At 42.9% G+C, this 17,010-nt stretch overlaps 1 protein-coding gene across 5 annotated transcripts in view; it reads left to right on the plus strand.

Annotated features, from left to right (window-relative positions):
* c1qtnf12 (C1q and TNF related 12) overlaps window positions 1-17,010 on the plus strand; it is a 94,651-nt gene that overhangs the window by 33,992 nt on the left and 43,649 nt on the right. Inside the window, exons 2-4 of one of the 5 annotated variants that reach the window (XM_038821919.1) lie at window positions 144-281; window positions 8,928-9,044; window positions 10,674-10,776. In XM_038821919.1, the coding sequence (XP_038677847.1) occupies window positions 144-281; window positions 8,928-9,044; window positions 10,674-10,776 (358 nt within the window). The remainder of the gene's footprint in view (window positions 1-143; window positions 282-8,927; window positions 9,045-10,673; window positions 10,777-17,010) is intronic. The other 4 variants (XM_038821920.1, XM_038821921.1, XM_038821922.1 and 1 more) reach the window with 4 other exon arrangements.

Raw genomic sequence — 17,010 nt, forward strand, 5'->3', positions numbered from 1 at the left:
CTTCTATCCTTTTGAGACGTTGCAGCCGTATATGGAATGAATGTTGGTTTTTGACAATGAAATTGCCCCTGACTTTTTTTCCTAATCTTTTTTCAATTTATTCCTTTTTTCTTTATTTATGTTCTCCCTTTCTCCATCTCAAGGGTCCTTCCCTCCAGACCCCCTCCTCCAGCCCGGAGGGTGGAAGAAAGGAGCGTGGACTTCTTCATGACTTCCGACGCCAGTGCCAATCCATGGCCATCCAACAGGTGGCACCCTTGTTGCAGGGTGAGACGACCCATGTGAGTTTTCCCTTTTCCCCTGCGGTGCCATCACCCACCCCATGGCGGTCTGGCAACAACGGTAGCTGGTAGACTTGAGCTTCAAGCTCCTCGAGTGAATAGGCCCGGGTTTTGTAGGTCTACACTGTTCCAAACACATTTTTAACAAATCTCATTGGACTATATTCCACCACATTTCTGTCAAATTTATCAAAGCAGTTTAATTATATTATTTGAAAAAGTATTCCCTAATTCATTAACACTGCAAATGGGAAAGAAAAACCATGTGCTGAAAATATCTAGAAGATAGTGGCTTTCCTACAAGGGAGGTTTGGTTCATTTGCCAATGCCTTGCTTAAAATCTCGCAGCTACTTCGATCAATAAAAACAGTACCTCATGTTGTCCCTCCTCTCCTCACATTTGCCTGTGAGAGCATTTTTCAGTAATTTAGCTCCGTATTTACGAGGGGTCAATGCAGTTCAAATGGTCGCTTTCAGGTTTGCTGATGTTGCAGCTCAGATTTAATTTCTCAGCCAGCGAGTATCATTCGATGGAGTCGCTGGGTCACAAGTTTTTTTTCCTCAAATGTATAAATTGGATCTCAACCGGCCGTTCACTCCTAATGTGGTGGATCCCCTCATTGGAAACAAGATTTAACTTTCAAAGACTTCCCCACTCTTTGCTGCTCATATGGGAAATTATCCTTCGGAGTGAAGGAAACTGGTTATTCAAGGCTTTTGCCCACTAGGTCAGCATGAAAGAATGTGTGCCAAACTGAACTAAACTACCAACAATGGGGTAATGTGAAGCCTGTTTAAATTTGACTCATAAGTTGAGATGCAAATTTAATTTAGTTACATTGTTATTATGATCGAGGCCAGTGGCGCGCAACCTGCGGCCCATCTGGGTTCTGAGTGTGGCCCATGAGACATTTTTTTGACCATTGCCCACGCGAAGGGTCACCACATTCTGCTGATTTCCGTCTGTGTAGTTTTTTTTCCTGCCGGTATGACTGAAGTGATTCCCACATAAAGCAAGGGCGAGTGAAGTGAGGTGCGCGCTGATTGCTCACAACATCAACTGTGAGAGCCGTGCGCTCCCTCTGTGCCCAAAGTGTAAATATTTATTTTGTTTTTACCATTTGACGTTGATGACAGTTCTGTTAATATATAAATGATGAAGCATTTTCTATAACTCGTTCTGAAATATTCAGCGTGTATTAAATGTATTTAATCTTATTACATAACAAGTTAGAGACAATGCTTCATCATTTATATATTTCCTCACTTCACCTGAAGAATGCTCCTGATATTGACTCCTCTTGAACAACACAGAACTTTAATTCTTCAGCAATACGTACATTCACCAGCCCCCTGCAAAAAAGGGAATGACAGTTTCGAACCTGTATCATTAGGTGAAGGAAGCCATAACATGTAATCCTTTAAAGTGTTACATATTTTGCTCATGGCAAAATATTTTATTTGTTGTAACAAAGAGTTTGAATGGTTGGAAAATGGAACCCAAACGTGCTTGCAGCATTTGCTAATCCAGACCCTTGCTAATGATCATTAAGTCTGCCTTTTGGGGTTTTTGACTGGCAAGACACACAAGGGGCTGAATTTTACATTCCCATGTAGGGCAAGCAGCCACCCCCGTGATGATGAAAAAGCTGCCGTGATGACATAGTGTTGCCATTGCGCTGGGCTCCCAAATTGCATAAAGCAGGCAGAGGCCAGAACTGGCAGCCCGCCTGCCACTTTGAAATCATTAACAAGCTATTAACTATCCAATCGTCACAATTCTTTGTCGTCTGCTGCGCTTCCCCGGGTGTCGGATGAGAAAATGTTAAGTTTGGGAGTCTTTTATGGCAGCTATAGCAGGGGGTTTGGTGGGGAGTGGTAGAGTTGGCATAAGGGGGTTCAAAAGGCCTGGCACCTTGACCATGAAGGAATGTACCAGCAGATTCTGCTGGGCAAGATGGCAGCCTCTGTATGTTTCTAACGACATTTTAAAAATCTTTCTGTGGGCCTCCCATGTCAAATATTGGGCGCGATCGAACGGCCACGCTGCGCCCGAGAGCAGCTCACCGCGACGCAGCGTGGCCGATAGAAGCCGGAACATTCCGCTCCCGGGACTTACCTGGCTCGCAATGCCTCTCGAGATCTGACACAATCTCGTGAGACGTTGCAATGTAAATCCCGGCCATTATGGGCGGGATCACTTTTCAGCAATTTGCATATTAGAGCGAGACGGCTAGTCTCACTTTAATATGCAGGTTCCTGAGTTACCCGATCAATCCCCTTCACTGCAGAGACCTTGGGTGAGCACTGTTCAGTACTGGTCTCCACAAATGGGGACCCGACAGAACAGTACTTATAGGGATCTCCCAGGGGATCACCTGGGTACCATTGTGGCACTGACACCTGGTGAAGGTACTGCCATAGTGCCAAGCTGCCATTTTTGTGTGTGCTGGAGATCAGGCCGAGGGTGCCCTGCACAAGTGTTTGGGGGGTGGGTGGGTGGGTGTGGGGGAACCTCCCGTAGTGTGTTGGGATTGGGGGTCACGTTTGGGGCCATTTAAAAATGGTGTCCTGATCTCTGGCTATACTGAGGAGTTTCTCGGTGTAGAAAATGGGGCTATGTGCAGCCTCGGTCGCGCATTCCCCACTGAGGCCCCTTATTTAACACGAGTGGCCTTTTATAGCCATGTGTTGCTCAGCGCTGCGGCTAAACGCACTCGCTGTGAGACTTTGTTCCCATTTAGTTGAATTGCGCTCACAGACTGATTCGGAGAGGAGGTGGATGGGGTGCCAGTCCAGTGGACTGCTTTGTCCTAGATGGTGCCGCAGTTCTTGAGTGTTATTGGAGCATCGCTAATCCAGGCAAATGGAGAGTATTCCATCATACTCCTTACTTATGCTTTGTAGATGTTGGACAGGCCCTGGGGAGTCAGGAAGTGAGTTACTCACCACAGACCTCCCAGTCTCTGGCCTGCTCTCTTGCCACAGTGTATATAAGGCTGGTCCAGTTCAGTTTCTGTTCAATGGTAACTTCCAGGAGGTTGATATTTGTATTGCCATTGAATGTCAAGGGGAGATAGTCAGATTCTCTCTTGCTGGAGATGGTCATTGCCTGGCACTTGTGTGACATGAATGTTATTTGCCACTTAGTGCAATCCTGAATGTTGCCCAGATCTTGCTGCATATCGACAAGACTGTTTCCATATGTGAGGAATTGCGAATGATGCCGAACCTTGCACATTTATCAGCGAACATCCCTACTGCTTAAGGAACAGTACACTTAGCCATGGCGTCTGTAAAGGAGAGCTTCTGGTCTTGATTACCATCCAGTGACTCCTGCTGTAAAATGTATTTTTGTGGACGCTGGGGGAGCTAATAATGGGGATGATAGCTCAGTGATAATTTTACTGGACTAGTGCTCCTGAGGTGTGGACTAATGCTCTGAGGACTAGAGTTCAAATGGCGGCTGGAGGAACTTAAATTCAGTTAATTAATAAATATGGAAATAAAAAGCTGGATGATCATGAAACTGTCACAAAAAACCATCTGGTTGACCAAGGTAATTCAGGGAGGGAAATCTGCCATCCTTATTGGTCTGGCCTGGAGACTTGCAACAGTATGCTTGACTTTTAACATCCTTTTGGAATGGCCTAGTAAACCACCAGTGGCATCAAACCACAACAGTACAGTTACCCTCCCTAACTGTGCTGTTGATGTGCCTATACTACATGGATTGTAGCAGATCACAAAAGCTGCTCAACACCAACTTCTCTAGGGACATAAGGGTGGAAATAAATACTGGCCTAGCCAATGATTCTAACAGCCCCTGAATACATTTTTTAAAAATAGCTTGCTGAGGGTGGCATGTTGTCACAGTGGTTAGCACTGTTGCCTCACAGCCCCAGGGCCCAGGTTCGCTTCCAATCTCAGGTGACTGTCTATGTGGGGTTTACGCATTCTCTCTGTGTCTGCGTGGGTTTCCTCCGAGTGCTCTGGTTTCCTCCCACAGTTCAAAGATGTGCAGGTACGGTGGATTGGCCGTGCTAAATTGCCACTTATCATGTCCAAAGGTTAGGTGGGGTTACATAGGCCTAGGTAGGGTGCTCTTTCGGAGGGTCGGTGCAGACTGCACTGTAGGGATTCTATGGCTCTTGCTATTTTGGTTCATTCATTTGAATGACCGGTCGGTTAAGGAAGCAATTGCCTGTCAGTGCCTGTGGAACCACACCTCCGTGACCATAACCTTGATTGCGAGAGATGGGTGAGCATGAAAGTGGAACAATACACATGGTGACATACAAGCATAAAAATGTAGCATGGCATTTATGATCAGTACCCTCCACGATCTGGTGGCATTGTTATCATATATGGAGCAATTATCGAGTGGCATTGTTAATATATATGGAGCAATTAATTGGTGTCATTGTTAATATATATGGGGCAATGATCTGGTGGCATTGTTAATATATATGGAGCAATGATCTGGTGGCATTGTTAATATATATGGAGCAATGATCTGGTGGCATTGTTAATATATATGGAGCAATGATTTGGTGGCATTGTTAATATATATGGAGCAATGATCTGGTGGCATTGTTAATATATATGGAGCAATAATCTGGTGGCATTGTTAATATATATGGAGCAATAATCTGGTGGCATTGTTAATATATATGGAGCAATGATCTGGTGGCATTGTTAATATATATGGAGCAATGATCTGGTGGCATTGTTTATATATATGGAGCAATAATCTGGTGGCATTGTTAATATATATGGAGCAATGATCTGGTGGCATTGTTTATATATATGGAGCAATTATCTAGTGGCATTGTTAATATATATGGAGCAATTATCTAGTGGCATTGTTAATATATATGGAGCAATTATCTAGTGGCATTGTTAATATATATGGAGCAATGATCTGGTGGCATTGTTAATATATATGGAGCAATGATCTGGTGGCATTGTTAATATATATGGAGCAATGATCTGGTGGCATTGTTTATATATATGGAGCAATAATCTGGTGGCATTGTTAATATATATGGAGCAATGATCGAGCGGCATTGTTAATATATATGGAGCAATGATCTGGTGGCATTGTTAATATATATGGAGCAATGATCTGGTGGCATTGTTAATATATATGGGGCAATAATCTGGTGGCATTGTTAATATATATGGAGCAATTTCTAGTGGCATTGTTAATATATATGGAGCACTGATCTGGTGGCATTGTTAATATATATGGAGCAATGACCTGGTGGCATTGTTAATATATATGGAGCAATGATCTGGTGGCATTGTTTATATATATGTAGCAATGATCTGGTGGCATTGTTAATATATATGGAGCAATGATCGAGTGGAATTGTTAATATATATAGAGCAATGATCTGGTGGAATTGTTTATATATATGGAGCAATGATCTGGTGGCATTGTTAATAAATATGGAGAATTATCTCGTGACGATGTTAATGCATATGGACAATTATCTCGTGACAATGTTAATATATATGGAGCAATTATCTAGTGGCACTGTTAATATATATGGAGCAATTTCTAGTGGCATTGTTAATATATATGGAGAATTATCTCGTGACAATGTCAATATATATGGAGAATAATCTAGTGACAATGTTAATATAGATGGAGAATTATCTAGTGACAATGTTAATATATATGGAGAATTATCAGTGACAATGTTAATATATATGGAGAATTATCTAGTGACAATGTTAATATATATGGAGCAATGATCGAGTGGCATTGTTAATATATAAGGAGAATTATCAGTGACAATGTTAATATATATGGAGAATTATCTAGTGACAATGTTAATATATATAGAGAGCAATGATCTGGTGACATTGTTAATATATATGGAGCAATAATCTGGTGGCATTGTTAATGTATATGGAGAATTATCAGTGACAATGTTAATATATATGGAGAATTATCTAGTGACAATGTTAATATATATGGAGCAATGATCTGGTGACATTGTTAATATATATGGAGCAATAATCTGGTGGCATTGTTAATGTATATGGAGCAATGATCTGGTGGCATTGTTAATATATATATGGAGCAATGATCTGGTGGCATTGTTAATATATATGGAGCAATGATCTGGTGGCATTGTTAATATATATGGAGCAATGATCTGGTGGCATCGTTAATATATATGGAGCAATAATCTGGTGGCATTGTTAATATATATGGAGCAATGATCTGGTGGCATTGTTTTTTTTTAATTAAAAAAAAAATAAATTTAGATTACCCAATTATTTTTTCCAATTAAGGGGCAATTTAGCGTTGGCAATCCACCTACTCTGCACATTTTTGGGTTGTGGGGGCGAAACCCACGCAGACACGGGGAGAATGTGCAAACTCCACACGGACAGTGACCCAGAGCCGGGATCGAATCTGGGACTTCGGTGCCGTGAGGCGGTTGTGCTAACCACTAGGCCACCTTGCTTCCCTTTGGTGGCATTGTTAATATATATGGAGCAATAATCTGGTGGCATTGTTAATATATATAGAGCAATAATCTGGTGGCATTGTTAATATATATGGAGCAATGATCTGGTGGCATTGTTAATATCTATGGAGCAATAATCTGGTGGCATTGTTAATATATATGGAGCAATAATCCGGTGGCATTGTTAATATATATGGAGCAATAATCTGGTGGCATTGTTAATATATATAGAGCAATGATCTGGTGGCATTGTTAATATATATGGGGCAATAATCTGGTGGCATTGTTAATATATATGGAGCAATGATCTGATGGCATTGTTAATATATATGGAGCAATAATCTGGTGGCATTGTTAATATATATAGAGCAATGATCTGGTGGCATTGTTAATATATATGGGGCAATAATCTGGTGGCATTGTTAATATATATGGAGCAATGATCTGGTGGCATTGTTAATATATATGGAGCAATGATCTGGTGGTATTGTTAATATATATGGAGCAATGATCTGGTGGCATTGTTTATATATATGGAGCAATTATCTAGTGGCATTGTTAATATATATAGAGCAATGATCTGGTGGTATTGTTAATATATATGGAGCAATGATCTGGTGGCATTGTTAATATATATAGAGCAATAATCTGGTGGCATTGTTAATATATATGGAGCAATGATCTGGTGGCATTGTTAATATATATAAGCAATAATCTGGTGGCATTGTTAATATATATGGAGCAATGATCTGGTGGCATTGTTAATATATATGGAGCAGTGATCTGGTGGTATTGTTAATATATATGGAGCAATAATCTGGTGGCATTGTTAATATTTATGGAGCAATGATCGAGTGGAATTGTTAATATATATAGAGCAATGATCGAGTGAAATTGTTAATATATATGGAGCAATGATCTGGTGGCATTGTTAATATATATGGAGCAATGATCTGGTGGCATTGTTAATATATATGGAACAATAATCTGGTGGCATTGTTAATATATATGGGGCAATAATCTGGTGGCATTGTTAATATATATGGAACAATGATCTGGTGGCATTATTAATATATATGGAACAATGATCTGGTGGCATTATTAATATATATGGAGCAATGATCTGGTGGCATTGTTAATATATATGGAACAATGATCTGGTGGCATTGTTAATATATATGGAACAATGATCTGGTGGCATTATTAATATATATGGAGCAATGATCGAGTGGAATTGTTAATATATATATAGAGCAATGATCTGGTGACACTGTTTATATATATGGAGCAATAATCTGGTGGCATTGTTAATAAAAATGGAGCAATGATCTGGTGGCATTGTTAATAAATATGGAGAATTATCTCGTGACGATGTTAATGCATATGGACAATTATCTCGTGACGATGTTAATATATATGGGGCAATTATCTAGTGGCACTGTTAATATATATGGAGAATTATCTAGTGACAATGTTAATATATATGGAGAATAATCTAGTGACAATGTTAATATATGAGAATTATCAGTGGCATTGTTAATATATATGGAGAATTATCTAGTGACAATGTTAATATATGGAGAATAATCTAGTGACAATGTTAATATATATGGAGAATAATCTAGTGACAATGTTAATATATATGGAGAATAATCTAGTGACAATGTTAATATATATGGAGAATAATCTAGTGACAATGTTAATATATATGGAGCAATGATCGAGTGGCATTGTTAATATATATGGAGAATTATCTAGTGACAATGTTAATATATATGGAGAATTATCTAGTGACAATGCTAATATATATGGAGAATTATCTAGTGACAATGTTAATATATATGGAGAATTATCAGTGACAATGTTAATATATATGGAGAATTATCTAGTGACAATGCTAATATATATGGAGAATTATCAGTGACAATGTTAATATATATGGAGAATTATCTAGTGACAATGTTAATATATACGGAGCAATTATCTGGTGGCACTGTTAATATATATGGAGCAATGACCTCTAGCTTCCTGTTTTGATTGCTTGATGCTGATTTTAGCCAATACCAATACAGTAACAGTTGAGGAAATGGCAGGCCAGGCACAATGATATCCAGGCTACCCTAATGCCAGGAAAGATAATTTGTTTGTTTATTTCTAGCTCCCAGAAAATCAAGAGCATCGTCCAGTGGATCCACATTCCTCCTGGATAAAATTTGTACAGCGAGATGGAGTCAAGAAAAACAAGAAATGCAAGGCCAACCGGAAGAAAGTATTGGTATCATTAATGCTTTTTTTCTTTGTCTTTACACCTGTTTGTTTCATCTCTCCCCCTTTCCCAGACCACAAATCCCTACTGGGATATAGTTCCATGGGCATCAGGTACCCCACCCAACATGTATGAGCTATGACAGTGAATGTAGGCGCGGTAACATGGTTTAACCCAACCTTATCAATGCCCACGGACATATGCAGCAGGGGTGGTTTGACACTATTGAGTGGGAACCCTGCCGATTTTCTTCACCCGCCCCCTCCCCCAGGGGTGAGGGCAGTGCAATGGATGCGGTCTACGCGGGTGTTAATAAGGCATTTGAAACGGTCTCTCTCGGCAGGCTGGTCAACAAAGGTAAAAGTCCTTAGGATCCAGGGGCGTGAGGCAAATTGGATGCAAACTTGACCTAGTGGCCGCAGGCCAAGGGTAATGGTTGATGGGTGTTTTGTGACTGGCAAGTGGGGTTCTGTAGGGCTCATTTTGAGCCTGTTTGTTTGTAGTTTATATGAATGACTTAGACTGAAGTGTATATCCACAAATCCTTGAAGGTAGTAGGATATGCCAATCAGGTGGTTAAGAAAGCATATGGCATACCTTCCGTTACTAGTCGGGACATTGAGTATAAAAACAGGGAAGTACTGCTAGAACGGTATACAACACTAATTGTTTTAGTACAGAATTTGAATATTGCTGGAAAAAGACATGTGTCTTTGTAGATTTTCATCTTACAGTCATCAGGACAATCACAAGAATACCAAAAGGGAACAACAATCTATACTTCATGAGAAGAGAATGCTGATTGCAACTTGATAATGAAGAATAAATTGTTGTTTCCTTCACATCTGGTATTCTTGCGAATTGTCCTGATGAGTGCAAGATAAAAAGCTTCGACAATGTTTGTCTTTTCAACAATACAACGCTAATTAGATCACAGCTTGAGTATTGCATAGAGTTCGGGTTGCCACATCACAGGAAATATGTGATTGCACTTGAGAGGGTGCAGAGTAGATTTGCAAGAATGCTGCCAGGACAGGAAAACTTTAGCTATGGGGAAAGATTGGATTGGCTGGGGTTGTTTTCTTAGGAACAGAGGAGGCTGAGGGGTGAGTTAATTGAGATAACAAAATTATAAGGCGTTTGGATCGATTAAATAGGTACCACCTATTTACCTTAGCAGAAAAATACAGGGGACAGAAATTTAAAGTAATTTCAGAATTTACGATCGTTTTATATTGATACATTCATAATACTGTTTCCTAATACTGTAAAGAGGTGAAAAAGAAACTCCATTACATGAAGAAGAATGTAAAGTGATTATAATTTTAATTTGGTTCAGGAACAGTTTAAGCCTAATTTGCCCATTCGGGGGAGACTGGAGTGTTGGGGTGTAATGTTGGATTTTTATACCCTCCCCTGAGATTCCTCTCCACTGACGTTGCTGGAGGGTAATATTGAAAAGCTAGCCTTTTACCTGATCCTGTGGCTTTCCAGCCCCAAGACAAATTGGGTTAAACTTGCCCCATAACCAGTATTGCAGTTACTTTGCTTTTAGCTTTTTGACCTGATTGCGAATGTTCTATGCACACTGAGCCAGGATTATTGTCCAATGAAGTTTCTCTACTTGTTACTCCTCAGCCTAGCCTTTTTGGCCCGCCTGGACCCCCAGGACCACCTGGGCCCCCCGGAGCTGAGGTCACGCAAGAGATATTGCTCCGTGAATTTAAAGATATGATAAGAGGTAAGCTGTGAATGTGTCCCTTATGGGTAACTTGTAACATGGATTGCCAACAGAGCTGTCGGGCTAGAAGTTCCTTTTATAACCTCCTGCCCCATGGTCAATTCTAATGAAGACAATGGAACTGACTATTGGATGCAGCCTATGTGTTAGTACCCAGGGCTCATTTCTACCCCCTTTTATGACAGATACAACCTGGCCTGGAGTTCAAGAATCCGCATTAGTTTGTGATCTTTGAAGAACTATTGTGGTATTGTGTAGGGATAGAAGTCCAAGAGCTTCCTGTTTGTTTAAATGTCATGGTGATTCTACAATATCTGTGCCCTCGAACAGCCTGCATCAGGAAAGGAGAATTAAATTGTCACTTCTTCTTTGATGCAATCCATCAGAGTTGCTCGTTGTCTTCGTTGATGCGTCCCAGTCAGATATGGGGCTGTCCATCAGAAGCAGCACAAGACGACCGTGATTTTAACTTCTGAGCCTCACTTGACTGCTACTGGGCCACTTCCCTTGATGGGTGGACAGCGCGGAGTGGCTGTCAACAGCGGGAGATCCAGTGGCCCTTGGCAACCTGCCAGCCTCGGATCAGTGGCGAGGAGGGGGGTTTGATGATAGAGCCCAGCTAGTTGGAGAGTTTGGGACAGGGCGGGAGGCTACTGTTTTCTTCCTGGCCCCACAAAGAAAAGTTTTTGGTCTTCGCTGGATGACCTCTTCACCCTTCCCGCCAGTTGATTACCTGCTTCATCCATGTGGGCCTCCATTCAAATGTCCTCGAGGTTCTATTGAAATAATTGGAGCTCAATTTGCTGGACTTCAGGAGGCTTCCCCCTATTATAAGAGGGTGCTTCATCAGCTTGCCAAAAGTAGAATGTCAAGGTGGCAGGAAAGGTTTGAGGTCAGAGCGGGCAAGTAACCTGGGTTTTATCTCCACCCTGTCCACCCACCAGGTTAAAACTCATTCCGTATGCCTCGGTTGAAATGAAGAATGAAAATCGCTTATTGTCATAAGTAGGCTTCAATGAAGTTACTGTGAAAAGCCCCTAGTCACCACATTCCGGTGCCTGTTTGGGGAGGCTGGTACGCGAATTGAACCATGCTGCTGGCCTGCCATGGTCTGCTTTAAAAGCCAGCGATTTAGCCCAGTGTGCTAAACCAGCCCCTAAAGTGTTTTTAAACCCCTGAAGGGGTTTTAAAGTGTTACCATGACTTGTTGCATAGAAACCAAGGGGAAGGGTGCTAATGGCAGTCCCCAGAGAGAACAAAAGATGTGAAAGGTCAAACAGCAGAGAAACTAACATCAGAGGATGAAGGTGGATATGATTGGGGGGGGGGGGGTTTAAATATGTATTTTACCATTTCTTTCTTAATATATATTCTCCACCCTCCCCCAATCTTATCCACCTTTCCTTCACCTTTCTCCTCTTTGCTGCTCCCTTCCCCTCCCCCCACATCTACAGTTCATCCTCTGATGTTAGTTTCTCTGCTGTTTGACCTTTCACATCTTTTGTTCTCTCTGGGGACTGCCATTAACACTCTTTCCCCTTGTTATCTGTGGCCATTAGCACCCGATTTCCCTGGGTTTTTGTGGCTATGACTCATGTTTCATTCTCACTCCACAGTATAAATATTTCCCACTTCCTCTGTCAGTTAGCTTTGACAAAGTCATCGTACTCGAAACGTTAGCTCCTTTCTCTCCCTACAGATGCTGCCAGACCTGCTGAGATTTTCCAGCATTTTCTCTTCCCGACAGAATGTTATAGCTTTCAATGAGAACCCCCTCAAACTCCAGTGAATACAGGACTAGTCGACCCAATCTCTCCTCATACGTCAAACTGCCATCCCAGGAATCAGTCTGGAGACCCTTTGCCGCATTCCCTCCATGTCATGTACAAATGCTATGTTCCTATAGGATGGAGTGAGTACAGCACAGAAGGAGGCCATTTGGCCCATTGTATCTGTGCTGGCCTTCTGCAAGAGCAATTCACCTAGTGCCACACCCCCTTCTTTTCCCTGTCGTCCTTCAAATGTTGCCTCTTCAGATAATGATCCAATTCTCTTTGAAGGGCATTAGTGAATCTGCCTCCGCCACACTGTTGGTGCATTCCAGATCCTAACCACTCGCTGCTTAAAAAAGCCTTGCCAAGTGTCACCGTTGCTTCTTTTGCCAATCACCCGACATCTTTGTTCTCTGGTTGGTGCCCCCACACCAATTGGGCAGTTTCTCCCTATCCTTTCTGTCCAGACCCTTCAAGATTTTGAATACCTCGATCAATCCCAAATCTTGTCGATTGAATTGTAATGACCATCCGTCCAGCCTCGCTGCAACTAACGAACAACATGGATCAGGGGGTAGGTCTTGGGCCCCTTCTGACCAGCGTTGTTCAGAAGCATGTAGCATTGTGTTACATTGATCCAATAACCTGTCGGCAGATATCAAGCCTCTGAACTGTATCCTTAACCCACGTTGGATAAGCTGCGAGAAAAAACAAGTCTGGCAGCATCTGTGGAGAAGGAGATTTTAAAAAAATTTTAGAGTACCCAATTCATTTTTTTTCCAATTAAGGGGCAATTTTAGCGTGGCCAATTCACCTAGCCTGCACATCTTTTAGGTTGCGGGGGCGAAACCCACGCAAACACGGGGAGAATGTGGAAACTCCACACGGACCGTGACCCATAGCCAGGATCGAACCTGGGACCTCGACGCCGTGAGGCAGCAGGGCTAACCCACTGCGTCACCATGCTGCCCTGGAGAAGGAGAGTTAACGTTTCGAGTCGACCGTGACTTCTTCAGAACCAGAATTGCAGTATTATCAGTGCATTCAGTAAACAGTCTTCGCGATGTTTCCCATTCATGTTATGAAGGAAACCTTTACATAATAACAAGTTACAGCATATTGTGTTGTGAACACAGTAGAAAATAATGTTCTCTCAGCTGGAGTGACTCACTCTTCCCATTATTCGAAAGGAAACCACAAGCTTCATACTTGGCACCCCTACAACGAGAAACAAAACCTGGCCACAAAAATGATAGGTTTGCACCCACGTCCCGCTGCTGTGTGGCATGTGGCGAGGTTTTTGAGTGGGTTGAATCTTGAGTCGGTTAGAAATTTATTCGCTGGATTTTGCAAGAAAGCGGGGGCGGGGGGAGAGATCTCCAGTAAACCTGTGAAATTCTAACAGGCCGAGACAGGTTAGATGCAGGAAGGATGTTCCCGATGGTGGGGAGTCCAGAACCAGGGGTCTCAGTCTGACGGTACGGGGCAAACCATTTAGGACTGAGATGAGGAGAAATTTCTTCACTCGGAGAATGGTGAGCCTGTGGAATTCGCGACCACAGAAAGTAGTTGAAGCCAAAACAATTTATGTTTTCAAGAAGGAGTTAGAAATAGCTCTTCGGGCTAAAGAGATGAAAGTATATGAGAAAAGCGGGAACAGGTTACTGAGTTGGATGATGAGCCATGATCATAATGAATGGGGGAGCAGGCTTGGAGGGCAGAATGGCCTCCTTTTTAAAATGTTTTTAAAGTGGCCTCATGCCTCCTGAATATCCACACTCAAACAGGCACGTCTATTCATGCTCCTAATACTGAAGGGTAGCTTCAAAATTCAAGTCTGAATCTCAGCCAACGTTCGTAGACTGCTCCTCAGTTGAGCCACGAGAACGTCACATTGACAAGACTCTTGATGTTGAAGAGGTGAGGATGTGAGCCAGCTCTCAGACCAATCACACAAGTGGAGCCAAGTGACAGCTGCTTAGACCTTCCTCAGACCCTTGCCTTCCTGGACAGGTGGAGATGTGACTGAGACAAGAAGTAGAAAAGTCACTCCACCTGACTGGAATGAATCCCGGGATTTGGAAGAAGGTAATTTTTAGAGAGTTATTCTTGCCTCAATGGGAGCCAAGCTTGAGTCCATAAATACAGGATGAGGAGAGTGCGTGCTTTACAAAACATTGGATAATTGGAGAGAATCAGCATGGATTTGTAAACGGCAGTTTGTGATTGACAAATTGAATAGATGTACCTGTTTAGTATGGATTTTCAGGAGGCATTTGATTTGTGAATGTAAGATAGGCAATCAGCCCGGAATTTCAATCAGGCCAGGGGGTATCTGGGATGGGTAGCTCAGGCCAGGGGGTATCTGGGATGGGTAGCTCAGGCCAGGGGGTATCTGGGATGGGTAGCTCAGGCCAGGGGGTATCTGGGATGGGTAGCTCAGGCCAGGGGGTATCTGGGATGGGTAGCTTAGGCCAGGGGGTATCTGGGATGGGTAGCTCAGGCCAGGGGGTATCTGGGATGGGTAGCTCAGGCCAGGGGGTATCTGGGATGGGTAGCTCAGGCCAGGGGGTATCTGGGATGGGTAGCTCAGGCCAGGGGGTATCTGGGGTGGGTAGCTCAGGCCAGGGGGTATCTGGGATGGGTAGCTCTCAGTGGGAGATTATAAAATGGAGGGCAACCCGTTTGCCCCTTGATTCAAGCTTCCATTTATGGTCCAGCCATTTTCTGATGGGGAATCCATCATCATGCCTGTATATATGATATAGAAAACATGCTTCACAAATTCCATTTTGAGCTATATTTCAGGGCAGCACGGTAGCATAGTGGTTAGCACAATTGATTCACAGCTCCAGGGTCCCAGGTTCGATTCCCGGCTTGGGTCACTGTTTGTGTGGAGTCTGCACGTTCTCCCCGTCTCTGCGTGGGTTTCCTCCGGGTGCTCCGGTTTCCTCCCACAGTCCAAAGATGTGCAGGTTAGGTGGATTGGCCATGCTAAATTGCCCCTTAGTGTCCAAAATTGCCCTTAGTGTTGGGTGGGGTTACTGGGTTATGGGGATAGGGTGGAGGTGTGGGCTTGGGTAGGGTGCTCTTTCCAAGAGCTGGTGCAGACTCGATGGGCTGAATGGCCTCCTTCTGCTCTGTAAATTCGATACATTTTCACTAGTTATGCAGATTGATCGTGTTTAGTTTTTTAAAAAAAGTCTAAACATTGGTGGTCAGAGAGACTTGGGTGTGTCGTACAAGGAGCATAAAGTTAGCAGGCCGGTACAGCAAGCAATTAGGAAGGCGAGAGCATGTTGGGCTTTATTGCAAGGGGACAGGAGTCTGCGAATAAGGAAGTATCACTACAGTCGTGCAAGGACTTTTAAAAAGATGTCACCTGGAGCATTGTGTGCAGTATTGGTCTCTATATTTAAGGAACGATAGACTTGCATTGGAGGGGCAGCACGGTGGCCTAGTGGTTAGCACAACCGCCTCACGGCGCTGAGGTCCCAGGTTCGATCCCGGCTCTGGGTCACTGTCCGTGTGGAGTTTGCACATGCTCCCCGTGTCTGCGTGGGTTTCACCCCCACAACCCAAAAATGTGCAGAGTAGGTGGATTGGCCATGCTAAATTGCCCCTTAATTGGAAAAAATAATTGGGTAATCTAAATTTATTTAAAAAAACAAAAAAAAAAGACTTGCATTGGAGGCCATACAGCAAAGATTCACCAGACCAATTCCTGTGATGGGAGACTGAGTAAATTGAGCCTGTACTCTCTGGAATTTCAACTGATGAGAGGTAACCTCATTGAAACATACAAAACCCTGATGGGGATTGGCAGGGTTGACACTGAGAAATTGTTTCCCCTGGTTGGGGTATGTAGAGCAAGGGGCTCACACAGTCTCAGGATAAGGGGGTTGATCACTTAGGACTGAGGTGAGGAGAAATTTCTTCACTCATAGACGGTTGTGAACCTTTGGAACTGTGTATGCCAGAGGATTGTGGATTCTCCATCGTTGAATATATTTAGTGCTAGACAGATCGTTTTTGTCTCTCAGGGCATTGAGGAATATGTGGGGGGGAGTGGGAAAGTGGGAATTGTGACAGAAGAGCAACCATGATCACAGTTAATGGTAGAGTAGGCTCCAGGGGCCCAATGGTCTACTCCTGCTCCTGTTTCATTTGTTCTCGCGTGTTCCTCTGGGGTCCACAAGGAAAGCTGGCATTCCCTTGTCCCAGGTACATGTCCCTCTTCCCTTCTGCGCCCAACAATTACCGATTGATTGTCTCGGCCACTTTGTGCAGGCTGGAGATTGCTTCCCACCCAACTCGAGGAATACGGAAGGATGAGGAAAAAAAACATTTCACTGAACAAAATGCAGCAAAAGCAACCCACAAGTCTTCTAAAAGTACATTGATTAGTCAGTCGCACCTAAAACGAAGTCTACACACCATTTAGACTATTCACTTTAAAGGA

The sequence above is a fragment of the Scyliorhinus canicula genome, chromosome 16, assembly GCF_902713615.1.
Source record: "Scyliorhinus canicula chromosome 16, sScyCan1.1, whole genome shotgun sequence".
Lineage (NCBI taxonomy): Eukaryota > Metazoa > Chordata > Chondrichthyes > Carcharhiniformes > Scyliorhinidae > Scyliorhinus > Scyliorhinus canicula.